The sequence below is a fragment of the Pteronotus mesoamericanus genome, unplaced genomic scaffold (assembly GCF_021234165.1).
Source record: "Pteronotus mesoamericanus isolate MK-2021 breed Mesoamerican mustached bat unplaced genomic scaffold, CSHL_Meso_final scaffold_371, whole genome shotgun sequence".
Classification (NCBI taxonomy): domain Eukaryota; kingdom Metazoa; phylum Chordata; class Mammalia; order Chiroptera; family Mormoopidae; genus Pteronotus; species Pteronotus mesoamericanus.
In genome coordinates this window covers 2671394-2694740 of record NW_026555314.1, presented here as the reverse complement: position 1 = coordinate 2694740, position 23347 = coordinate 2671394, and the positions used below count along the sequence as shown (strand labels likewise).

The window sequence follows — 23347 nt, the reverse complement described above, 5'->3', positions numbered from 1 at the left end:
GGGCAGGGTCAGCCCGTGGGTGTTCAGAGGCAGGAACGTGCTGTTGTCCTCACCGGCTAGGACTGAGACAGGCCCTAGGGTCAGCGGGTTCTGGGGGTGTGGAAGAAGTCATCCTGACATCCGGGCCAGCACCGACCTGCACTCTAGGGCGGGGTGGGCACCGAGTCCTCCCACCAACTCCCACGCCCCTCCCCCAGGAGCAGAGCCCAGGCAGCCAGGTCTCACTGGCCACGATGCCGGAGGCGCCTGAGGTGCTGGAGGAGACAGTGACAGTGGAGGAGGACCCTGGCACACCCACTTCCCATGTGTCCGTTGTCATGTCAGAAGATGGCACCACAAGGCGCACGGAGACCAAGGTATGGCCAGGCCCAAGTGGTTGGCAGGTGGGCTATGTAGCTGCCGTTGTCCCTTCTGTAGAGTGGGCACATGTCCCAGCCTCCTGGGGACCACTTGTTCGGGTAGAAGACGGAGGGCGCTCTGGCCCCGTGGGGCCGGGTCTGGGTCCCTCAGGCTGCCTAGCCCATTGCTGCCTACTTCCTTACCAGGTCACCAAGACGGTCAAGACGGTGACTACGCGAACAGTGCGCCAGGTGCCTATGGGCCCAGATGGCCTCCCCCTGCTGGATGGTGCCCCCCCACTAGGGCACTTTGCTGATGGCCCCCTGGACCGACACTTCCTGCTGCGTGGAGGTGGCCCGGCTGCCACGCTCTCTCGAACCTACCTCAGCAGTGGGGTTGGCTTTCCTGACAGCCCTGAGCCCCGTGACATCCCCAGCTATGGCAGCCTGTCCCGGGGGCTGGGTGTGCGGCCCCCTCGTGGTGGCCCCCTTGGCCCAGGCCCTGGCGATGGCTGCTTCACACTGCCTGGCCGCCGTGAAGCCTTCACCGAGGGCCCTGACCCTGTGCCGCCGGCCGGGCGCTCCCAGCCTGAGCGCTTCCAGGCAGAGCCCTATGGCTTGGAGGACGACACACGCAGCCTGGCTGCCGATGACGGGGGTGGCCCAGAGCTGGAGGCTGACTATGGCACGGCCGCAAGGAGGAGGCCTGACTGTGGGCGGGGCCTTCGCACTAGGTGAGCAGCACCCTGTGCCCTGCCACCGCCTCCGGGGAGTCTGCCTTCCACTCGCCCACCACAGAGTACCCCACAGGTAGTCTAGCTGCTGGGGCTAAATTAGTCACGCACACGTCAGCTTGGCCTCTGTTCTTCTCAAGCACAGCAGCAAGGATAGGCTCTGGGTTGGTGGAGTTTGCACTGGGGGCCTGTCCTGCAGGTCTGGGGCATGAAAGAAGCTGGTGACAGTGCCCCACACCTGCTGCCCCTGCTCCGGGCAGGTAGCCCTGAAGACAGGAGCCCAACAGGCTCGGGGTGTTTCCCTGAGCGTCAGGCCCCAGCCTCTCCCCAGGCCTCAGTTTCCCCCATGTGCAGTTGCAACCAGAGCCCAGACCCCCACCACAGCCCTTCTCAACGAAACCTCTGGTTCTGTCTACTCTGCCTTTAGTTCGTCTGTCTGTGGAGTGCAAGTGACCACAGCCTGGGTCTGCAGGGTGCTGCGTGTCCATGGGCGGGACTCCTGCCCCCTCCCAGACCCTCCTTGCCTCAGTCCCCCGCCTCCGGGATGTGGGTTTGATGGTGACAACCCACAGAGGCATCTTTGCCCCAGGGGGGCTGGTGGTCTGAATGCCCCTCACGTGGACCCACCAGGACAGTCATGTGCAGAGGCTCACCTCCCCCGGTGTCCTGGCACCAGCCAGAGATGGGCTCATGGGAAGGTGGGACGTCTAGTCATGGACAGATGTTTCATAGAAACACGTTTAGCTGAGAGTCAGGGACACCGACTGGTGATGGAGTGCGTGAGCCGTGTGTGGTAGGGATGCAAGCCCTGATGACCATTGCCTGGGGTTTGCTGCTTTTTTTGGTTCTGGGTCAGTTGTTGCTGGGCTGAGGTTTGACTCTCAGCACCAGTGTTGTGCCTGGGGCCAAGTACCAACACTTGAGGCCCAGCCCCACCCTCTGTGGGTTCATACTCTCCTGCAAGTCTGTTGGGGCTGCTCAGGGGCAGGGCCAGCAGCCAACAAGGACCCACTCATGTGCCCTGCTCACTTGCACAGGGCCTATGAGGACGTGGCAGATGATAGCGGTGAGATGATGGAAGAGAGGCCCCCATTCCCAGCCACGACAGCACCCCTGGCCCAGCCAGAGCGGGGCAGCCTGGGCAGCCTGGACCGGGTGGTGCGGCACTCGCCCTCTGTCGACAGTGCCCGTAAGGAGCCACGTTGGCGGGACCCTGAGCTGCCTGAGGTACTGGCCATGCTGCGGCATCCCGTGGACCCCGTGAAGGCCAATGCAGCTGCCTACCTGCAGCACCTGTGCTTTGAGAATGAGGGTGTCAAGCGGCGTGTGAGGCAGCTGCGGGGACTGCCGCTGCTTGTGGCTCTGCTGGACCACCCGAGGGCAGAGGTGCGGCGCCGGGCCTGTGGGGCACTGCGAAACCTTTCTTACGGCCGAGACACCGACAACAAGGCTGCCATCCGGGACTGCGGCGGTGTGCCCGCCCTGGTGCGCCTGCTGCGGGCTGCCCGGGACAATGAGGTCCGAGAGCTTGTCACAGGTGAGTGGTACCTGGCCATGAGAAGTCCCCAACCTCTACCTCTGACTGCTGCCAGTGGTATAGCTGGCACTGGGCCCTTCAGGCAGGTCCCCTCCCCACCTGGTCTCAGTCCCAACAGGGCAGTGGTGGGGATTGTGTCTTGTGGGACCTGAGTTGCCAGGTAGGGTCACGTGACGACCTCTCAGTGTGGCCCCAGAAATGGTAGACCAACCCACCCATGTGACTGGGAAGGGGTGGGGAAGAGAAGGCACCTGCTGATTCTGGCTCTAGGCTCCCTGCCAGCCTCTCCTCTTGCCCCAGTTCCTCTGGGCCCCACCCACCCCTCCCCTGTGGGAGCCAGTGGTAGGTGCCACATGTCCAGGCTGGGAGAGGCGCTCAGGCCTCTAACAGCTTTTGTCACTTCCTATCTTCTGGTCCGAGCTGGGTATGATGGAAGGTGCAGCAGGTTCTCAACGGGGTTGCCCGGGAGCTAGGGAGGCAGGGCCCGTGGTCAGCACTGGCTGGTCAATGGTGCCCCGCAGGCACGCTCTGGAACCTGTCATCCTACGAGCCCCTGAAGATGGTCATCATTGACCATGGCCTACAGACACTGACTCACGAGGTCATTGTGCCCCACTCGGGCTGGGAGCGAGAGCCCAATGAGGACTCCAAGCCACGGGATGCCGAGTGGACGACTGTCTTCAAGAACACATCAGGCTGCTTGAGGTGGGGGCGGGGCTGGGCTCGGGCATGCCCTGAGCAGCCGCCCTGGGCTGTTCTGGTTGAGGAGGCAGGAGCTGGGCACCAGAACCCATGTGCAAACAGCTGTCCTGGCATAGCCATGTCCTCGCGTCCTGAAAACCAGGAAGGCAGCTGGCTGCCCGAGCCTAGGGCTCAGAGCCGTGTCACAATTCTTGTCTGAGTCCTGAGAGTGGGTCCTGATGGGGCTGTACTTACTCCCAAGGGCCGCCTGTGGACAAGCTCTGCCACCCTGTTGTACCCTATCCCTGCCCAGCTTCAACCCACTCTTCCATCACTGTGGCATCCAGGGAATGACGAGCCAGGACCCCCATCTTCAGTCTGCCTCAGAGGGCTCCTCCCACCTCCTGTGACCTCTCCCCCCACACCCTGGGAGGCCCTGCAGAGACCCTACAGGCAGTCCTGGGTCTCCACAGTCCTGGCTGTCCATCAAGCCATGTCCCCATGGCCCTCGGGGAAGGTGGAGCCCGGAGATGCCATTGGGGCACGAGGAACCCAGAATTGCCTGTGTGGATTCGGGCCTCTGGGCCCACCTCTGCCCCTTTCTAATTTAGCTGGAAGTCAGGACCACCCCTCCCCCCAGCCACAGAGATGCCAGGCTGGAGCCCCCTCCCCAGGGTCTCAGTGGTTAGGCCAGCCCCACCTTCCTTCCCTGCTGCAGGCTGGTGCCATCTGCCAATAATCCCAACAGGGCAGTGTGAGTGCCCATTTTGCAGAGGAAAACTAAACCCCAAGGCCAGGTGGGGACTGGGGGAGTTCCCGGGGGAGCCAGGGGTCACGGAGCTTGCTCTTGGCCACCCAGGAACGTGAGCTCGGATGGCGCAGAGGCCCGGCGGCGACTTCGGGAGTGTGAAGGGCTGGTGGACGCGCTTCTGCATGCCCTTCAGTCAGCCGTGGGCAGGAAGGACACAGACAACAAGGTGGGCTGAGCGGGACGGGACGGTCCCAGCAGGTCCCAGGCAGGGTCAGTCTCAACCTCCTTGAAAGGGTCAGGGAGATGGAGCATAAACAGGGCCCAGGACACTTGAACTATATGGGCGCACAGAGCAGAACTGGCCTGTACCGCTTTTACTGACCGTGCTGTGAAGTGGGCCTGCCACAAAGCCCAGACAAAGTCCTACCGGAAGTAGGTGTTCCACCCTTTTCCTCTCTTGGCCCTTCCCTGAGGACTCTTGCCCGTGTTGGGCCTCCGTTTCTCTACACTCCTGGTCCACTCGGGACACACTAGCTGAGGCTGCTCTTCCCTTAGAGGCTTAGCATTCCCTGTGCCGTACCCCACCAGCTCTCTCCCCCCCACAGTCGGTGGAGAACTGCGTATGCATCATGCGGAACCTATCCTACCACGTGCACAAGGAGGTGCCCGGGGCCGACAGGTACCAGGAGGCCGAGCCCGGGCCCCTGGGCAGTACTGCAGGCTCCCAGCACCGGAGGCGGGATGACGCTGGCTGCTTCGGTGGCAAGAAGGCCAAAGGTGTGTGGGTGGGACTGGGGTACCACTTTAGAACCACTCCTCCTTGCCCCACAATGGGCAGGTGTGGAAGCAGGAAGCCAAGGAAGGTGCACCGCCCCAGGGTACCCATCCGACAGGCCTCGCCTTTATCCCTCAGCCCTGTGGGGACTCCAGGGGAGGGCAGGAGAGAACCCAGGCGGTGGTTCTGACCGGTGCCTGGACCTAGTCCCTTAGCTCCAGGGAGCGTTCTCTGGCCCCACGTTTGGAAAGTGCCGACGCTGATGCCCCTTCCTGGCGTTGGCAGAGCACATGAAGACCCTGAGCAGCTCTGAGGCAGCACCCTTCCCCACCTGAATACCACCCCCACCTTCAGGATGGGTTCCAAAATTCCCCAGCAGCTGCTGGTGGAGTCTACCGCTGTCACCTGCCCCACCCGTGTGGGCCTTTTCTGATCCCTGTCCTACTTGAGGACACTCAACTCCTAAGTGTAATCGGGGTGAGATTCCACATACCACCTGCTCAAACCAGGGTGTGCAGTGGGAAGCCGAGACTTCCTGGGAGGGCACGGGGGGTGCTGCCCGCTCAGGCTCGTCTCCTTTCTCCTGTGCTTCCTCCGGCTGCCCAGAGGACTGGTTCCATCAAGGTGAGTCCCTGTTTGTCCTGCTGTCCAGGCCTGGCGGGTGCAGTGGGCACCAGGGAGGCACCCCCCCAACCCCTTATTGCTCGGGCAGGGCCTTCCAGCCTCGAGGCCCTGCCCCATCCCCAGTGCCTTCTCTGGGCAACCGTCTCCTTGACAACGGCAGGAATGTCAGCTCTGGATTGGTTTGGAGGCCAGAAGGCTGTTTGTCTGTAACCTCAGTCTTTGCTCCCCAGAAAGGGCTGGGCCTGGAACTGGAGCGGAGCTGGTGTGGGCAGCGCCAGGAGGAGTCCCTCCAGTGGAATGGGGCGTGTGTGGCTCAGACAGGGACTGTGTAAAGGCCCCAGGAGGCCGGCCAGGCAGGGTGGGGGCCCCGGGTCATCTAAACTTCGCTCTGCCGCCTTCCAGAGAAGCTCCTTCATCTGAGGCAGGGAAGGTGGCAGGGCGGTGACACGTTCACAGAGGTATACAGGTCCAGGCTGACAGGTGTTAGGCGGTGCCGTGGTAGGGGCCTGGCCTGTGAGCAGGGTCTCTCCTGGTTAGCACAGCCTAGAACAGGGTCTGGGCCCTAGACGGGACATGTTTCGCAGTGGGTGGGACGCACTGGCCCCAGCCTGCCTCGTTGGGAAGCCAGGCACGTCCTGTCCCTGCCAGCCCTCGGCTCCCCTACGTGTACTTACTCACCTGGCAGCCACAAGGAGGCCATTGGGCGTGTCTGCAGTGCAGCTCCCAGCACCTGATGGGAGAAGAGTCCTGGCTGCTCGGGGCAAGGCTGGGACAGCCCCAGGCCCCGCCGCCACTGCTGCCCTCCCCAGGGTCCGCCTGCCTACCCGAACTAAGGACGCCTGTGCTCCTTTGGCCTCTGTACTCTGGCCTGGTGCCTCCTTCTAGAGATGGGCGTCTTCTGGGCAGGAAGGTGCTATGCCCAGCCCTCCTGTCGCACACCTGCCCCCGACAGGCCCGCTTCACCTCCCACTGCTCTTCTGTTCCAGGGAAGAAGGACGGTGAGATGGACCGAAACTTCGACACGCTGGACCTGCCCAAGAGAACTGAGGCAGCCAAAGGTGAGTGGGTGGAGGCGGAGTCCAGGATCGGGACCGTCCAAGAAGGGAAGCTTTGTGCCACTAAACGGGCCTGAAGGGCCTTGGGGATCCAGTGGGGAAACGGCCCACAGGTGTGCGCTTCCCCAGGGGACCTTCCAGTCCCTGGGCACCCGCAGAGCGTTTACAATCAGGGGCAGTGCCACAGGTCACTTCAGGCCGGGTTGGGGGATAGTGAGGCCAGGCACTTGCTGGGTCACACAGCTTTGGAGTGAGGCCCTCATAGAAGGGCAGGGCTGGTTGGCAGGGCCGGTTGTGCCAGCCAAGGGGCTCAGGTTTGCTCCGAGGGGTTTGGGTGCCAGGAGGATGCCGCCAGATCCAGGGCAGAAGCTCGGTCAGATCCCCCTAATTCACACAAGGGCGGAGGGGGTTGTGCTTCTAGTCCTGTGTCTGCTGGAACCCTCCCGTGCGCTGGCATCGTTCTGTGTGATGGGAACCCAGCCCGAGTGAGGGAGAGATCCCAGGCCGCAGCCCATGCTGTGAGCCCAGACGCTCCCAGGCAGAATGGAAGGGCCCAGCCACTGGAGGTGTTGGGGAGCAACACAGGCTGCTGAGGAATCAGTGTTTGGGGAACTGGAAGCCTAGGCAGGCTGGAGTGGAGGGAGCATGGGACATGAGGACCAGCAAGAGGATGATGGCATATGGACGGAGGGGACAGGGAGGAAATGCCCAGGAACAGGCAGAAAAGCTGCCCCCGAAAGCTGCTCAGCCCCTCATCTCTGGACCACCTTAAGGAAGCGCTGCTGCCAGGCCTGGACCTCTTGGAGGATGGGCCCTGTTGCCAAGGGCGGGCTGGTCTTTTTGCCAGGCCCCGCCTCCAGTTGCACAGCCTCTGTTAGCTACCAGGAGGGTGGGCCTTGTTGCTAGGGAGTTTTGAGTCCTGTTGCTAGGGGAGAGGCCCTGGTTGCCACCTTCTCCCCAGTGGCAGGCCTCCTGGAAGCCCTTGTTGCCAGGCAGGTTCCCATTTCTCCGGCAGCAGGGTCAGGGGAAGAACAGCATCTCCCAAACCCACTGTGTCTTCATTGAGCCTCTGTGTGTTCCTCTGTGAAGTGGGCTGCTTTTTCTCTTGGGTGGCCATACCGCGGTTAAACGTTCCTTCACTGCACCACGCTGATCCGTGGGTCCCAGCTCACCCTTGGCCTGGGAGGAGGAGGGAGAGCAGGTGATGTGGGGAAGTCTGGGTGACCATAGGCAGCTGGTGCTCTGTGCCCAGGCTTTGAGTTGCTGTACCAGCCCGAGGTGGTACGTCTCTACCTCTCCCTCCTCACGGAGAGCCGGAACTTCAACACCCTGGAGGCTGCAGCCGGTGCCCTACAGAACCTCAGTGCTGGCAACTGGATGGTGAGGGGCCAAGTCCGGCAGGGAGGGGACAGAAAGGGAATCCCAAGCATCCCTGTCACTGCCTGCTCCTGCCTTTGCCCAGGCTGGGGGGAAGGGAGGACACTGTACCTCCTCAAGGTGTTGGGGGGCAGCGCTGTTCAGGGTGCTAGGGCTGCAGCAGTGCGCCCTGGGTGCAGACCCCTGGTGGGGGTGGAGCTGAGCTGCCGGTGGAGGGCTTTGCCGGGAGGACAGCCCAGCCAAAGGGAGGGGTCAGGGCTCAGGTGGGAGAGTGTCCCTTGTGTGCACGGTGCTGCAACTGCCTGCTGAGCATGCCTCGCCCCCTCTGCTGCGCAGTGGGCCACGTACATTCGCGCCACGGTGCGCAAGGAGCGCGGTCTGCCAGTGCTGGTGGAGCTGCTGCAGTCCGAGACCGACAAGGTGGTACGCGCTGTCGCCATCGCCTTGCGGAACCTTTCGCTGGACCGACGCAACAAGGACCTCATTGGTGAGGACGCAGGTGGGGCTGAGCCTGGATGTGAGCCTGGTGGGCGGCTCCGGGGGTCCTGCCATGGGGACTGGTGGTTCAGGGGCCTGGCCTTGCCCCCATCGCTCTGCCCTAGCTTCTGGAGCTTCAGTCTTCCTCGCCCTGTCCGAGCCTAGCCCCCTGTGCGGGCTCCCCTCTCCTGAATCCCCCTTCTCCCCGCAGGGGTGGGCAGAGGCGTGTCCTAACACCCGAGCCTGCCCCTCAGGGAGCTACGCCATGGCCGAGCTGGTGCGGAACGTGCGCAACGCACAGGCTCCAGCGCGACCGGGGGCCCACTTGGAGGAGGACACGGTGGTGGCCGTGCTCAACACCATCCACGAGATCGTGTCGGACAGCCTGGACAATGCACGCTCGCTGCTGCAGGCCCGTGGCGTGCCAGCGCTGGTGGCCCTTGGTGCCTCCAGGTGGGTGGGGAGAGGGGGGAGGGGCCCGTGGGTGGGACTGGACACTGACCCCGTCCTGGGCCTGGCCACAGCCAATCAGTGCGAGAGGCGAAGGCTGCGTCCCACGTGCTGCAGACAGTGTGGAGCTACAAGGAGCTGCGTGGCGCCCTGCAGAGGGATGGCTGGACCAAGGCGCGCTTCCAGGTGCGGCCGCGCAGCCTTTCTCACTTTGCCAGGGCGGGTCCCCTGCCTGAGCGCCCTTGACCCCCACCCCTGCCTCCCTTGTGCTCTCTCTCCTCTAGTCGGCCACTGCTAATGCCAAGGGGCCCAAGGCAGCACTGAGTTCTGGAGGCTTTGACGACAGCACGCTGCCGCTGGTGGACAAGAGCCTCGGTGAGCACTGGGCGGGGTGGGGGCGCGTCAGAACCCATCCCTGAAGTTTCAGAGTAGCCCCTCCACCCAGAGCATTGATGGCAATAAGGCCTGTGAGGAGTGGAGGAGGGAGGCTGTCCTCCTTACAGAAAAGTGGCCCCTGTCCCTGTTGGCAGCCTACTATCTACGTCCTCTCCACCCATGGTATCCACGTGGGTGCAAACTTATGGCGGGGGTGGGGGGGCGCGGGTTGCCGGTGGTCAGTGGCTCAGGAGAAAGGTGCAAAGATGCTAGCGATGAGGGGTATCCAGGGTCTCTGAGGCCAGCCCTGCCACAGGGGGTTTATCTGCCCTGGTCCCCCCACTGCCGCTTGCAACCAGCCAGCAGCCTGCCTGTGCCTTGCAGACGGTGAGAAGCCAGGCAGCCGGGATGTGATCCCCATGGAGGCCCTTGGCCCAGGTGAGCGCAGGTGCTTGTTTCCTGGTCGGAGAGAGGAGTGCCTGAGGCGGGCTGGGTGGTTTTGCGGGGGCGGGGAGGGTGTTGCTGAGAAGTCCATCCCAGGAGGCGCTGGTTGGAAAGGGGATTTGGTTTAGGGTTGCTCAGGGAGTGAAGGGGTGAGGCAGCCAGGGAGAGGTCAGCGCCCAGTCAGGGTCTCTAGTCTGTCAGCCGAGGGGAGGCTGGAGGGTCCTGAGCTGCTGGGGGTGTCGGGGGGGGGGCAGGTGAGCCCCTGCAAGGCCTGAGCCGCTTGCGGCAGGGGTTGGTGAGAGCGGGGGAGGGGCTGTGAGAAGGGCGGTCCTGCGCCTCCAGGACCGGGCCAGGGCAGGACAGGGAAGTGCCGTCTCCAGATGCGCCCTGTCCCAGAGGCCTCCTGTCTGGGCTGAGAGGGAAACCTGCTCCTGCGGGGCGTGCCCCTCAGAATCCGTCTGTGTCCCCCCAGATGGGTGCTCCCCAGTGGACCAGAGGGAGTGGAGGCCTCGAGGCAGCGCCCCTGCAGGGGACGTCTCTGAGAAGGAACCTTTAAAAGTAAGTGGCTGTGGGCAGGGGCCCAGGGAGATGGCACGTGTAGCTATTGCCTAGAGAGGGACTCGGGCAAGATGGTCTGGGCCCCGGGGTCCGCCTGGAGTGGGGCTCACCGGCAGGGCAGCTGGGCTGGGAGACAGCCCAGGGAGTGGCCCCTTGACCTTGGGAACCTCATGCCAGAGTCAGCCTGGGGGTGCAGGTGGTTTAAAGTTCACACTCATTGGGAGGAAGGGGGCATGTGACAGAGGACACTTGCCCTGCACAGTGTGTAGAGTCAGAGCAAGTGGTGTCTGCACCCTACACTGCGTGTGGGGAAGGACCCATCATGGTCCCACCTCCAGGGCAGCTCCTGCCACCTGCTCTGTGCCATCCCCCTGGCTTTGGGCACAGGCCTCGGCGCACCCACTCGTCCCTCTGCCTCTGTGTGAGCCAGGTTAACTCGGCTCCCGCCCCCTCAGCCCTCCCCTCCTGCGCACCAGCATGGGCCCTGCCCCACTGACCAGCCCCGCCCCCACAGTCAGCTCTGACTAACCTCCTCTGTTCTGCCTCTAACCCGCCTGCCCACCACCCATCTGCTGCAGCCTGACCCCAGCAGGAAGGCTCCTCCGGGGCCCAGCAGGCCCGCGGTCAGGCTGGTGGACGCTGTGGGGGACGCTAAGCCTCAGCCCGTTGACTCCTGGGTCTAGCTTGCATGCCTGGTACGTTCTCTCCTCTGGTTGTTTGTCCAACTGTTTCCCGTTTTCTGGGCGGGGGTTTTGTTGATCTGTGCTGGCTGCATGCTCTGTTCTCCCTGTGTGCTCCCTGGCGGGACTCCTCCCCGCTCTACCACCTCGAGCCCAGCTGCCTCAATGCCCATCTCAGGGAAGGACAAGCCGCGTCAGGGCCCTGACATGGGACCAGAGCAGGGATGCCCCCGCCCCGGCCCCCACCTTCAAATACCCCAAACACACGGCCTCTGAAGACCAGGAAGTTGGGATTGGCTCTGGTGCCGAGATCCTCAGAGTCTGCCTACACCACCCGCAGCGGCTGCCTTTGTATACACCTCCACCCGCCTAGGCCGTGGAGGCAGCCCCCAGCCCTTAGGCCACCCTGCTCAGTCTTCCCCTCCCTCCTCAGGGCCTGGGCCCAGCCTTTCATTCTTAGGGATCTGATCTTGGGAAGAAGGGAACTCCAGGGCCGGCCTGCACAGACCCAGCGTGGAGCTTGGAGCCCCCTGGCTGCAGGGGTTGGCAGCACCTCTGCGCCAGATCCAAGGCTGGACTTGAAAGGACCTGCCTACCTTCCCGCCCCTGGCTCCCTCCCCCCTAACTCCCTAGGCAGAGTTAGCTGTTTACTGACATGGTGCTGTGTGCATGGTGCTGTGTGCGAGTGAGACAGAAGGCTGATGGGGCTGCGGGGCAGGGCCCTGGGAGGCGGCAGGAGAGGGGGCCTGGCTTTGCTTTGGGATCAGAGGACTAAGAGAATGTAGCCCTGTGTGAGCAGTGCCCCAGAAGAGCCAGGCAGCTGGCCCTGGGGACAGGCATCTGGGCTGGGAGCGGGGCTCAGAAGGAGTTTGACCTTGGAGGGTAGAGGGGATCCCCTGGGTTCCAGCTCCCCCCACTGTGCGGCTGGCCAACCGCCAGGGGGCTGACCACGAAGAGCGGACTGGAGACAGCGAGATGGGGGCCAGGCTGTTTTTGCCCCCACCCTGCCCTTGGATGTGTGGAACCCCAGGGCAGTGGGGGGCTTCCTAAGTGACACGGGCCCTGGTGGAGCTTCTGCATCCTGTCTGCCAGAGCCCCGGGGACTGAGAGCTCTGGGACTGACCCTCAGCAGCAGTGGGGGACCGCTGTTCAGTGCCTGCTGTTTGTGACTTCAGAAGAAAAACACTGACAAAAAGCATTAAAAAACAAAACCAAAATAAGACTGTATTGGTAAACACGTACATTTTTGTAAGAAAATTGAAAAATTAAAAACAACAAAGGAACTTCATGGCTCAGACCTCTTGCCACAAGCTGATTACTCCTCCCTGTTTGCCAGGTGGGGGCTTGGGGGTAGGGTGAGGTGGTCCCAGGTGACCAGTGGGAGCCCGGCCCTCAGGTCCCATGGGCGTTTCCTACGTATATCCTGCCAGACTCGCTTCCATCCTCTTTCTACATGCAAAGAGGAGCGGGCCTGCTCCTGGGTGGTTACCTGGGCCCTGCGCCCCAGAGGTTTCCTGGCCAGAGGTTTCTCTGGGCAGAGACACCTCCTCCAGGACAGGGCAATCCCTGGGAGCCTCTGAGGTGACCAGAGGTTGGAGGGACAGCATTGGGGCTGGGGGCAGGTAGGGATTTAGCAGAAGCAAACCAACTCTACCTCGTCACTCACCAGCTGCGCAGCCTGGTCTGAGCCCACTGTCTCTTTCCTAAGCAAGGTGGAGTGGGACTGAGCGGGGAAGGGGCTTCCACTCAGTGCCCCACGGGCCTGAGGGGCCAGGTGCCGGAGAGACCGTGCCTAACACTGCTGTGGGGTCCCCCACTCCCCAATAACTGCTTGGTCAGAGATGGGTGTGAAGGGTGGCTGACTGCCCTGTTCAGGTTTCCCAGGTGAGACAGCCTCCAGGGTGAGGACTTAGCCCAGCTGGGTGCTGTCCCTGTGAGTCTGTCCTCAGCCTGGCCGCTGGAGGAGCCGTGTTGGGACTGGGAGCCCCCTGGGCACACAGGCAACATTAGCATCCAGTCAAGGGGCGTGCTATGTGTTGGGTGCCAAAGTAGAGGGCACCAGGGAAAACAGGCACAGCGCAGTGGTTGAAAAGAAACACAAAGTTGACCTCTTATATCCAAATATGTATTGAGATCTTTAATTACTAGTTTAGTATTCTTTAATCATGATATTAGTGTATAAGGTTATTAACAGTCAAACAATTTTAGTGAAGCTGCATTTCATTCTTGAAAAAACTTGTAGGGATCAAAGGTGTGACCTGCTGTTGGTTGCAGAGCTATCACTGAGGCAGTGCTGCCACCTGGTGGTGAGTGCAAAGCTCAAGGACAGACAGTGCATACATAGCCAAAGCTGCAACGGGTTCCCAACTTCCTCCACATCCTGTGTCTGAGAACCTGCCCATGGAAGGAACCCTACTGGAATGCTCGTGGGGCTGAGTGACGTGGTCACAGGCACCAGCTACCCTGAATTGTTGTTTACAGATACTTTTCAGATGTACTGCAGCGATCTGCACTGCGATCAGGTTGCCCTCAGGGTGGGTCAGCGTGAGACAGCCAGAGGGGCCCGGGTGGGCTGGCCCCGGCCTCAAGTGTGGACAGATCCCAGAACTACAGAAGTGGGGCTGGCAGCAGCATATCCAGCACACCCTTCATAACCAGACTTGGCGACTGACCCGGAGCAAGCAGGAAGTCAGGGCAGCGCTGGGCTGCCTGGGCCCAGGTACACGGCCTTCTCCAGGCCATCCACCACCTCTGAGTACTCCAGGTAGGAGGAGAAGAATGTGCTCTCAAAGCGGCTATTCCTACGCACGTATGCCAGAAAGTCTGGTGCTCCTGGGAAGATTACGTTGTCAGCCAGCAACACTGTCCCCTTTCGTAACAGGCCACACTCCTGCAAGAGACAAGACAAATTGGAGGTGGTAAGGGTCAGAGATGCCCAGTGAGCTTACACCAAACCAACGGGACAGGTGAACCTGGCCAGGTGGGGGCTCCACGTGGTGGCCGGATGACAGGGTTAGCACCCCCCCCCCCACCAGCTCCTAGCGCCACGAGGGTCCCTCTGCAGCCCGCCCTCTCCTCCCTGGCAGCGACCGCTGGCAGGGCAGGGCTCTTGCTGAGTGCAGGTCCCACCTCTAGAACATCAGCTCTGCGAGGAAGGATCTTCTGTTCCTCCATTCACTCCTGTACCCTTAGCCCCTAGAACAGCGTGTGCTACACAACAGGTGCTCACTAAATGCCAGTGAGATGAGTCAGTAGAGGTAACAATGGGGCCAGGATTCGGGTCCCAGTGCTAAGGCCAGTGGGTCCATCATCCCGTGCCAAGAAAATGTGGTTTCTCCGGGTGGGAGAAATGCCCGGTGCCCTGTGTGTGGCTCCTGAGGGCGATTGCGGGAGGTGCAACCTGGCCTGACCTGCAGGGCTGGGGGGTGAGGGTGGCGGAGGCAGATCTCCCACCTACAGCCCTGCTCCTCAGGGATTCTCTTTTGACATCCCCAAGCCCGGGCATTTGACACGCCCCATTCTATCAGTGGCTGGGCCCCAGTGGCCAGCCGCTGTTCCCAGGCCTGGGCTGTGCAGAACAGCAGCTGGACACAGCATAGGCCCCCCGAGCGTTTGCAGTCTCTATAAACTACGGGAGGAGCTGCTTCATTGCTTGAAATTATAGAATGAGGAACCTTAAGGGGAAATGTTTACCTCGGGGGAGAGACTAGGGCAGGGGTCGCCCCAAGTTGCCTTGTCTCCTGGATTTGGCTTTGGAAGCACAGAATTTTTTTTTTTTAACATAACAGTTAAAAAAAAAAAGGGAGGGGGCCAATCCCAAACATGAAAAAGAATGTGAAACAAATGACCTCAGGGGGCTTCACCTTATAGGTAGGACCACATGTGTGGGGCATCTCCAAGTGAGTGAAAATCAAGGGGCTGTAATTCACCCCCCTCTAGGGCTGCGCCCTATGACAGAGTCTCACTGCAGTCTCAGCCGTCCTGCTGGCGGCTGTGGTCACTCTCCTGTGGGGAAAGCCAAGGGCCTTCCAGCTAGAGCCTAAGAAAACACACAACTGTAAGGTCGGCAAGGCTGGGACAACCCATGAGGCAGAATTTGAACAGAAAGTATCATTATAAATCACAGAGTGCTTTCTCTTATAAAAAGAAAAGAACTTCCCAGCAATATTGCCTAAAAAGACCGAACAGAGAGCAGCCCAGGAAGACGGGCCCCCGGCCCAGGCCCCTGGAGGGCTGCTCAGGTGTGCAGCTGGGAGCGCACAAGGTAAGCTGGGAGCAGGGACTCCAGCCTGAGGGTCACGCCTAAGGACTCAGGGCATGCCACTGGCCACAGATGGGGCTATCAGTGAATTGAAAAACACCAGACACAAAACCATCGTTAACAGGGCAAGAAAGGAATGAAAGGAAGAAAACTTCGGCCATCTTTGGAGGGTGCTAGGGCCCAGCTATCCCTGAGGAAGCTGGTCATCGGGGAAGAAGGCGGTACTTGCACCGCCCTTCGACACCAAGTGCTTCCTGACAGAGGATGCAGGCCCTCTGGAGACTTCTGGCCAGAAGCTCACAGAGTTTGGGCCAGCCTGTTGTGCTAACTGCCAAAGGGAGGAAACGGTGTGCAGAGGACCCGGGCGCCAAGGGTGAGATGATTTAAAACTGTGTCCACAGCTCACTGACCTTCAAGAGATATTGTGGGGGATGGTGAAGGCTGACATCAAAAGCCAGGTTAGGCGCTTGGCAAAGCCATGCTTGACTGCTTGTTATCTGCAAAGCAGAGCAAGCTGGCAACTGGCGACAGCCCAAGCCCAGGGTTGGGGGTGGGGTGGGGCTGAGAAGGGAGTAGATAACCGCAAGCTTCCGCTGAAGATGACTGCAGCCTTTGCAGAAGAAAGCTTTATTATGTAGATAGCCTGGGAACAGAACCATCCGTGCCCACGTGCCCACTGCGTTCCCCCAAGTCTGCAAAACTCCCTTGAGCTTTATCTAACCAACCCGGATAAAATAAACGCGGAGACTGCAGTCGTTGTCATTGTCTCTCCATAGGAGGACAATGTCCCCCCTGGCCCCCGCTTTTCTCTAAATTGTCTTGTGTTGTGTCTCTGTGTTGTGTTGTCCTTTCTCAATCTCCCATCGCTCCCACCCAAGGACCACCACTCCGCGCGCATCGCGGCAAGGTATTGATGTGGGCTGGGGTGGTGGCTGGCTTCTAACAAAGGGTGTGGCTTCAGGGACTAGGTCATACAAGGCACCTAGCCATCTTTGCTCCTTCTGTTTGTCGCTCGCTTGCTCTCACCTCTGGCTTCGGGGGAAGCCGGCCACCATGGGGTGAGGACACCTCAAGCCGCCCTATAGAGATGCCCACGGGGGACTGAGGCCTCCTCGAAGCTGCCGTCCAACTTTGAACTGCCACCTGCCCCGGCCAGCCCTTCACTACCAACAGAGGGCAGGGGCAGCTGGTCCTGACCCAGCACAAGCCAGAGGTGCGGGGCTGCAGAACACTCGCTCAAGAAGCACAGCCATTCCCATCTGTGACTTCTCTTCTTTTGAGGTAATGACCAGCCCTGAACAAGGAGTGCTGAGACAACTATTAAGTTTCCTGGTTACTAAATGACAATATTTGCCACTTCTCTGTAATCATCATACACACCAAAGCTGCTGCAATCCTCCTTGCTCTCTGTGACGCAAGCCCAGGTGGGTTGGCTACCTGATCTCTGCCATTAACACCCGATTTCCAGGTTCAGGCTCCACTGCCTGGTGGCCCTCCCCCGACCCAGGCATGCTCCCCATAGCTGCCCCACGCCTGACCGTGGGTCTCCTTGTCATCTCCCCACTGACCGCCCACCTTGGCTAACACAGGTGACCGGCACAACTCCTGGTCCCTGGATGCCCTCCCTTTTTCCAACACCAGCGCTCATGGCCTCCCTGGGGTTCCCCACACCTGCACCAAGCCCTCCTGCCTTGCTCTCCACATGCCCGACAGGGGTCTTGCCTGCAGGCATGTCTCACCTCACCCTCAGGTGCTTCGAGTCCTCGTGCCCCACCCATGTGGCATCTGAGGCCCTCCACACAGAGCCCCAGCCCACTGCCCCGGATCGGCCCGCTCCGGGAACATTCTGTGCCTTTTCACACCCACCAAAACCACTGGGTTGGAGGTGCTGCCCAGCCTTCAGCCACGGCTCGGGTGGCCACGCCTCTTGTACTCACAGTCCCTCCACACCGGGCAGAGTATCTGGCCCATGGGGGAGCTGAGACAGGGGAGCACAGGACAGATAACACGGGACAGCCTCAGGCTGGCCCTCAGACAGGGAGGCCGGATTAGGACAGAGCGTGCCAAGCCCTCCTTGAGGGCCAAGAAGCTGCTAGGTGTACCCACGAGGCAGTGGTCATTCATATTAAGCTCCATGTGCCAGCTCATGACGGGCCCCATGCTCCACCCTTCTGACACAAGGAAGCCCCATTGGTCACAGCGTGGCGCCGGCTGAGCAGCCGGCACCAAGGTCTGGGACAGCCGGGGTGGGGCAATGGAGGGCTGCACAACAAGGAGCCTCAGGAGGAAGAACAGCAGGGGACGCTGGCTTCCCTAACCAGCACCAGCCGTCTGGGTGAGAGCCAGCCAGCGTGGCCACCTGCTGCTTCCCTGCTGCCTCCTCTGTCCCGTGCCCTTTCGGATCAGACCGCCTGGTCCGTGGGCTCACCCCACCCTGCTGCCCTGGCACAGGCTGCCCAGAACCTTTCCTCAGGTCTCCATCCTGCCCCGGCGCCTCCTGCAGTCCTCTGTGTTGCTTGTGCCACTTGTGGCCCTCAGGGCCACCCTTGGCAGGGCTTGGCGGGAGCTCCCGGCTCTCAGCCAGGCTGAGGCCCACCGACCCTGTGCCAGCAGCCAGCCCATTCTGTCTGGGCTGCACGGCTCACCTCCAGGAGGAGCGTGTCTGGCAGATATCGATCCTTCCAGTGGTCAAGGAAGACCATGTCCAGCGTGTCCACGTCATATTTCTTCTTCAGCTGGGGGATGATGTCCTGGGATGCCCCGACAATAACGGTCACCTGGAACAGTGCTCTGTCAGTGCCTGTGCCCAAGGGGGTCCAAGAGACCACCACGCTTGGCCACCCAGGCATATGTCCACTGACAGCTTCTCTGGGGTCCTGATGAGACAAGTGTCCATTCTGTCCCCTCCCCCTCAGGGGTTTCCTGTGCTGTGGAAATGAGCAGCAAGAACACCCTTACAGAGCTGCTGGGGGTTCCATGAAACCTGGCCCAGGAGGCTCTGTGGGCCTGGCTACGGTAGGATAAATGTCGCCTTGAACCATGTGGGGCGGGCCCCGGGCCCTCCCCCTCCCGCCCACCCACCCACCCCCAGCCCCTGTCAGTTTCCACATCTGTCACTGGGGGACGCATTGCACCCTGTCCTGCAGGCCCGCGAAGTCCAGCATCTGCTGGGTGATGGCGGCGTAGTCGGGGTTAATCTCGATGGTGAGCAGGCGGGCGCCGGGCGGCAGCAGGCGGGCCATCCGCACGGCTGAGTAGCCGCAGTAGGCCCCCAGCTCCAGCAACGTGGAGGGGCGCTGCTCCTGCACCACGGCGTCCACTATCAGGCCTTTGGGGGAGTGGAAAGAGGGAATGAGGGCAGGCAGGAGGAGACCCACTCCCAGTCCTGGTTCTGTCCCTTCTGGCTGAGCAACAGCCCCTTCCAGTGCCTGGCCCCCAATCCTCCCCAAAGGCCATGGTCCCACTATGCACCCCCCACCCCTGCAAGCTTCCATAGTCCCTTAGGCCTCTGTGCCTTTCCACATACTAGTGCCCCCCTTTCCATGGTCCCTGGCTGGCTCCTACTGGTCCTAATCCGGAGCTGCCCTCTGTGGAAGCCCCCATCCCTTCCTGTCCATGAACCACGCTCAGCGCCCGCCTGGCTCCCTTGAGCTGGACACTTTGAAGGGCTCTGAGGGGGCTGGACAGTGGCTGTCACATCTGTCCTCAGGGCTGGACTTTAGGGAGGCAGCACAGCACGTGCCTGTGCCCATGCTGGGGTGCAAGGGTCAGGAGGCAGCCCAGGGAAGGGCCCAGTGCCTGAGCTGGGCAGATCCCAATGCCTGGCAGGGGCACCCAGGAACCCACTGCCCACCCCGCACCAGCCCCCCTCTCTGAGAGACAGCATGTGAGTACAGGGTCTGCAAGGAGCCCCTGCTGCCTCTTATAACTAATATTGGCTGTTGGACTGTGGCAAAGTGGGGGACTCTGAACAGTGGCCACCTGAGGTTTATCAAATGTCCCTCTCCACGGGGTCTCTGCACAGCCTTTGCTCCTGGATGGGCAGGTGGCCGGGGTCCCCAGGGCTCCAGCTAAGCCCCTACCCCCAACACCGAGAAACTGGGTGATAACAGGCCCGTTTGGTCAATGGGCTGTGCTGCCTGGCCTAGGGTCCCCATTCCTGTATTTGCTGCCTGCTGGCCAGACCACCCACCTTTCTTGTCACCCACGTTCATGGCCCATTCCTTGTGTAAGCAGTAGGTGTCGATGGTGTCCAGCGTGCTCTGGGGGTCTCCGGCCACTGCATGCTGCAGCACATACTGCAGGATGCGCTGCTCCTTGCTGCTGCCTGAGAATAGGTTGTGGATGGGGTTCATGACCAACTCATTCCAGGAGATGAAAAACGTGACACTGCGGCATCGCAGGACGAGCAGCAGCAGCACCAGCAGCGCCAGGCACAGTGAGAACGTCAGCAGCAGGGCTTCCAGCATCTGAGATGGGGCAGGGGTTGGGTCAGGGAGGAGGGGAGAGGAGGCGGGGAGGGAGTTAGGGTAGGGCAACCAGCCCCAGTGCTTTGTGACTGGCCAGGCCCCTCAGGCTACTGCATACCTGCCCTCCTGGCTCACTTGCTTTCTCCTCAGTTTGGTGGTGCTACCACTGGTACCCCTCATGCTGATGGGGCCCCAAGGTTTAAAAGGTCAGCCAAGTGGCCCAGCACATGTTTGTGCCTATGCTGGAGTCCAAATGTCAGGGGGCAGCCCAGGACAGGGCTCAGTGCCCGAGCTGGGCAGAACCCAAGGGGGATATAGGCCCAACCCTCCTGCAAATAGGTTCCGGCCAGGACTGAATCCTCAGGCACACAGAGCAAGTGTGTCTGACACTGCTGTCCGGAGGCCTGCTGTTGCCCTGACCTAGATAAGCACAGCTGGCTTGAGGTGATAACATATAGCATGGGGCGGGGGGGACCAGTCCATGTGCAGCCCACATGGGCGCCCACTCAGGGTAGTCTGGGATTCTCTGTCCTTTAAGGGAATAGCCAAATAAGGACATAGGTGGTCCCCAGGCCAGGCACACGGGGTGAGTCTACCTCTCTTTATCTTTTTTTAAACCTCGCACGAAGATATGTTTTACTGATTTCAGAGAGAGAGAAAGGGAGAAAAAGGAAAAGGGGAAGAGAGAGAGAGAAACATCGATGTGAAAGAGAAACATTGATCGGTTGCCTATCTTATGTGCCCTGACTGGGGCTCAAACCTGCAACCTAGGTATAGGTCTTGGCTGGGGATCGAACCAGCAACCTTTTGGTGTAGGGGACAACACTCCCACCAACTGAGCCACCTGGCCAAGGCATGAGTCCCTCTCTTCACAAGGAAGGCCAGCCCTGCCACCTGAACCACAGTGTGAGCAAGACGTGCCAGCGGTATCAGTTGCTACGCAGGGTTTGGCATGTCGTCTCCCTGGCTCATCACCCTTCAGAACGGTGGTTCCGGATCCAGTTGGGCCCCAGAGTCAGGGTAAGGCTGAGCCAGCCCAGAGAACTGTTCAAAAGAGCTAGGAACCTAACCTCCCTAAGTGCCAGTTAGTGACCCCAGGTGGTATCACATGGACCAAACCCTACCCCCCAATTCTGCTTTTTGGAATTTTTCACTTCCCTGACTCTTCGCAAGCTCCCAACGCCTGGGCTCCCCCCTCTCACCTCAATCTGCTTTTTAAAACACCCAGTTGCCTCTGGGCAAATCAAGCTCTTTACTCCACTGTCAGTAGTTACTGTATAAAATCTGTCCTCAAGGCTTCAGCTAGAGTCTGGCTCTGTCTGTGATGCTGCTCCCCTCACAGGACCTGCAGTGCCCCTCAGAGCCCCGCTAGGAGGTGGGAGGCAGCAGGCACTCAGGGAAGCTCAGTCTCAGGCAAAAGACACAAAAGTCCCTGGCTGGAAAAAACAAAAAGTTAGCAGCTCATGCCTGGGTGACCTTCCCTTTCTCTACATTGGAAGGGCGAGAGTTGGGGAGGCGGGGAGTCAGGAAGGCCCAGGCGGTGGTGGTGCAGTGAGGCCACACTATCTGGACACAGTCCTGAGGGGTGTTGGGCTACTTGTCGTTCCCTCCCTGGTGGGGCAGCCATTCCCCTTTAAGGAAAGGCCTGAGGGTACCCCAAGGCCTCCCAGAGGGAACTTTTTGGGAATATCACTGAGCGCTTCCGGGTGTGGGCCTCCCCAATTCTCACACGCCCAAGGTTCTGATCCCAGCTCAAAGACGAATGGGACTCGCTTATGGTGAAGGGTTGCCTCTGCAATCGGGTCACAAAGTCAACGTCCTCCCCCACAGAAACGCCCCCGCCCTAGGGGTCTGGATTCCCACGGGTAGTGGGATACCCCACCCCAGTCTGCACCCCTATCCCCAAGTCGGATCTTGCAGCCCACATGGACACAGAGCACAGAGTTCCAACTCCCTCAGTTAAGTCCGATTCCCCTCCTCCCAGCTCCTATGCAGAGACCCCCACCCAAGGTCGGACCCCTTCTTCTGGGTCCGAATTCCCCACCCCTCCACCGAATTCCCCACCCCTCCACCGGAATCCCTACCGCCAGGCCCAGAGGCTCCTACCCCAGGTCGGACCCCAGCAGTAGGTCAGATCTCCTCCCGGATGGGGCCCCGCAGCCCGCGCGCGCACTCGTCTTGCCCTGGCGGACACCCGGACACCCTGGCCGGCGCAGGCAGCGCGGCGGGCAGCCCAGTCACCGAGGCCCCGATGGCGGCGATGGCGGTGCGAGCGGCGGCGCTTTGGGGAGTCCCCGGGCGCTTCCGGTGGCGGATGCAGGCCTCAGCGGGCGCCGTGTGGGGCGCTGCACGGGGCGCTGCGCGGAAGACAGCAGGTAGGGCGGGGTCCGACCGGGGCTGTCCGCGTGATGGTGTCGCCATGTGTAGCAGTGTCAGCCGGGACAGGAGTCCTGCAGCTCCCAGCCACCCTCAGAGCCGTTTCCAAGGAGAAACACACGGCTGGGTGACCCTGCCCGAAGTCCCGCCGGGTGGCGGTACCCGTTCGTGCTCACCCACCCTGAGGTTCCCTGGGACCGTGCTCTCCACACCTGGCCTCCTCCGCCCCAGGCCCTAGTGGCCTTGCCCAGCAAGCGCCCCAGCCGTGCACGTGCAGGACGGCGGTGAGGAGACGATGCTAGGGAACCAGTAGACTCTCAACGTCCACAGCCTGCCTGGGCTCTGCAAGTGCCCGTGAAGCCGGAAGGGCCGGCCTTCGGGCTGCCTGTCACCTACCAGACCCCATGAACAGAGACAGGGATTGAATCTTTCTATGCGCTTTACTCAGATGTCCCGCGATCTGAGAAGGACACGGGTTTGTACCCTAACTGACCCACCCGCATTTCCTTGGAAGCCAGCCTTTTTATAACAGAGAACAAAGTGTGGTGAGGAGTTTGGAATTCAAGGGAAATTAGATAAAGAAAAAACTGCCGCATTCTCGCCCTGGGCAGTCGTCTCTTCCTGAAACACAAAGTCACGGGCATCTCCCGCTGTGCCTCAGGCTGTTGGTCTGGTTTAGTTCCTTGGCTTTAGCCCAGGGCTGTCTGTCCCTCCCTGGAGCACAGTGGCTGAACTGCACCTGGATCGCTTGTGGCCCCTCGAGGAGCACAAAGATCAATTGCTGTGGTTTCCTGGGTCAGGGTGGGCTCTATCTGCAGCTCCCGAAACAGCAGCTTTTCCACATGCATTTACTACTTAGGCTTATCAGTTCCCCAGAAGTAGAATTTTCCAACTTTGGAGTCCCCCCTCACCCTGGGGGAGGAAAGAATATATGGCCCAACCTCCTGGAGCCACTAAGGAGGGTCTGGAGTACAGTTGAGGAAGCCTGGCTGCCCAGAGCTGTGTCCAGACATTCGGTCCATGGCCAAGTGTGGACCGAACCAGAACAGTAATCACTATGAGTGCTGGAGCGCCAGCCTGGTCTGGCGCAGCGGCTGGTCACTCAGGAGGGTTTGAGCGGGCGTTGAAGGGCCTGAGCAAGGACCGGGCAAGGGCTTCTTCACAGAGCGGCTGTGGGAAGAGGTGTGGAAGGAAGGGCGGTCATGCCCTTGGCCAACGGCAGACTGGAGGGCAGGACTGACTGTGTATAAATTAGCAGACCTGTGTATTTCTGTGGCCTTGGAAGCCACAATTTGGGTGTGCACAGTGAGTGGGGAGAGCAAACTGCAGGGAAGCCAATGAGAGGTGCTGTAAACAGGAGCTGCCCTTCTGGTCACAAGCCAGAG

At 60.9% G+C, this 23347-nt stretch overlaps 3 protein-coding genes across 12 annotated transcripts in view; 2 read left to right on the top strand and 1 right to left on the bottom strand.

The window, feature by feature from the left end:
* ARVCF (ARVCF delta catenin family member) overlaps nucleotides 1–11503 on the top strand; it is a 43337-nt gene extending 31834 nt beyond the window's left edge. For 3 of the 5 annotated variants that reach the window (XM_054592647.1, XM_054592642.1, XM_054592645.1), the window contains 17 exons: nucleotides 198–356; nucleotides 546–1072; nucleotides 2110–2609; nucleotides 3131–3314; nucleotides 4150–4267; nucleotides 4647–4818; nucleotides 5423–5440; nucleotides 6427–6498; nucleotides 7748–7875; nucleotides 8209–8359; nucleotides 8604–8802; nucleotides 8874–8985; nucleotides 9084–9174; nucleotides 9559–9612; nucleotides 10091–10176; nucleotides 10755–10871; nucleotides 11290–11503. In XM_054592647.1, the coding sequence (XP_054448622.1) occupies nucleotides 234–356; nucleotides 546–1072; nucleotides 2110–2609; nucleotides 3131–3314; nucleotides 4150–4267; nucleotides 4647–4818; nucleotides 5423–5440; nucleotides 6427–6498; nucleotides 7748–7875; nucleotides 8209–8359; nucleotides 8604–8802; nucleotides 8874–8985; nucleotides 9084–9174; nucleotides 9559–9612; nucleotides 10091–10176; nucleotides 10755–10859 (2640 nt within the window). In that variant the 5' untranslated portion in view covers nucleotides 198–233 and the 3' untranslated portion in view covers nucleotides 10860–10871; nucleotides 11290–11503. The remainder of the gene's footprint in view (nucleotides 1–197; nucleotides 357–545; nucleotides 1073–2109; nucleotides 2610–3130; nucleotides 3315–4149; nucleotides 4268–4646; nucleotides 4819–5422; nucleotides 5441–6426; nucleotides 6499–7747; nucleotides 7876–8208; nucleotides 8360–8603; nucleotides 8803–8873; nucleotides 8986–9083; nucleotides 9175–9558; nucleotides 9613–10090; nucleotides 10177–10754; nucleotides 10872–11289) is intronic. The other 2 variants (XM_054592644.1, XM_054592646.1) reach the window with 1 other exon arrangement.
* Nucleotides 11504–12967: 1464 nt separating this feature from the next.
* COMT (catechol-O-methyltransferase) lies at nucleotides 12968–21892 on the bottom strand. 4 transcript variants are annotated; one of them, XM_054592867.1, is made up of 6 exons: nucleotides 21671–21892; nucleotides 20183–20225; nucleotides 19310–19586; nucleotides 18252–18445; nucleotides 17763–17894; nucleotides 12968–13746 (listed from the first exon to the last, which is right to left on the bottom strand). In XM_054592867.1, the coding sequence occupies exons 3-6, from the start codon at nucleotides 19584–19586 to the stop codon at nucleotides 13546–13548; spliced, it is 804 nt and encodes a 267-aa protein (XP_054448842.1). In that variant the 5' UTR covers nucleotides 20183–20225; nucleotides 21671–21892; the 3' UTR covers nucleotides 12968–13545. The 4 variants fall into 4 exon arrangements, with proteins under 4 accessions (XP_054448842.1, XP_054448840.1, XP_054448844.1 ...); XM_054592865.1 differs by having other exon boundaries at nucleotides 21693–21892; XM_054592869.1 differs by lacking the exon at nucleotides 20183–20225.
* TXNRD2 (thioredoxin reductase 2) overlaps nucleotides 21802–23347 on the top strand; it is a 47665-nt gene continuing 46119 nt past the window's right edge. For all 3 annotated transcript variants that reach the window (XM_054592863.1, XM_054592864.1, XM_054592862.1), the window contains exon 1: nucleotides 21802–21961. In XM_054592863.1, the coding sequence (XP_054448838.1) occupies nucleotides 21838–21961 (124 nt within the window). In that variant the 5' untranslated portion in view covers nucleotides 21802–21837. The remainder of the gene's footprint in view (nucleotides 21962–23347) is intronic.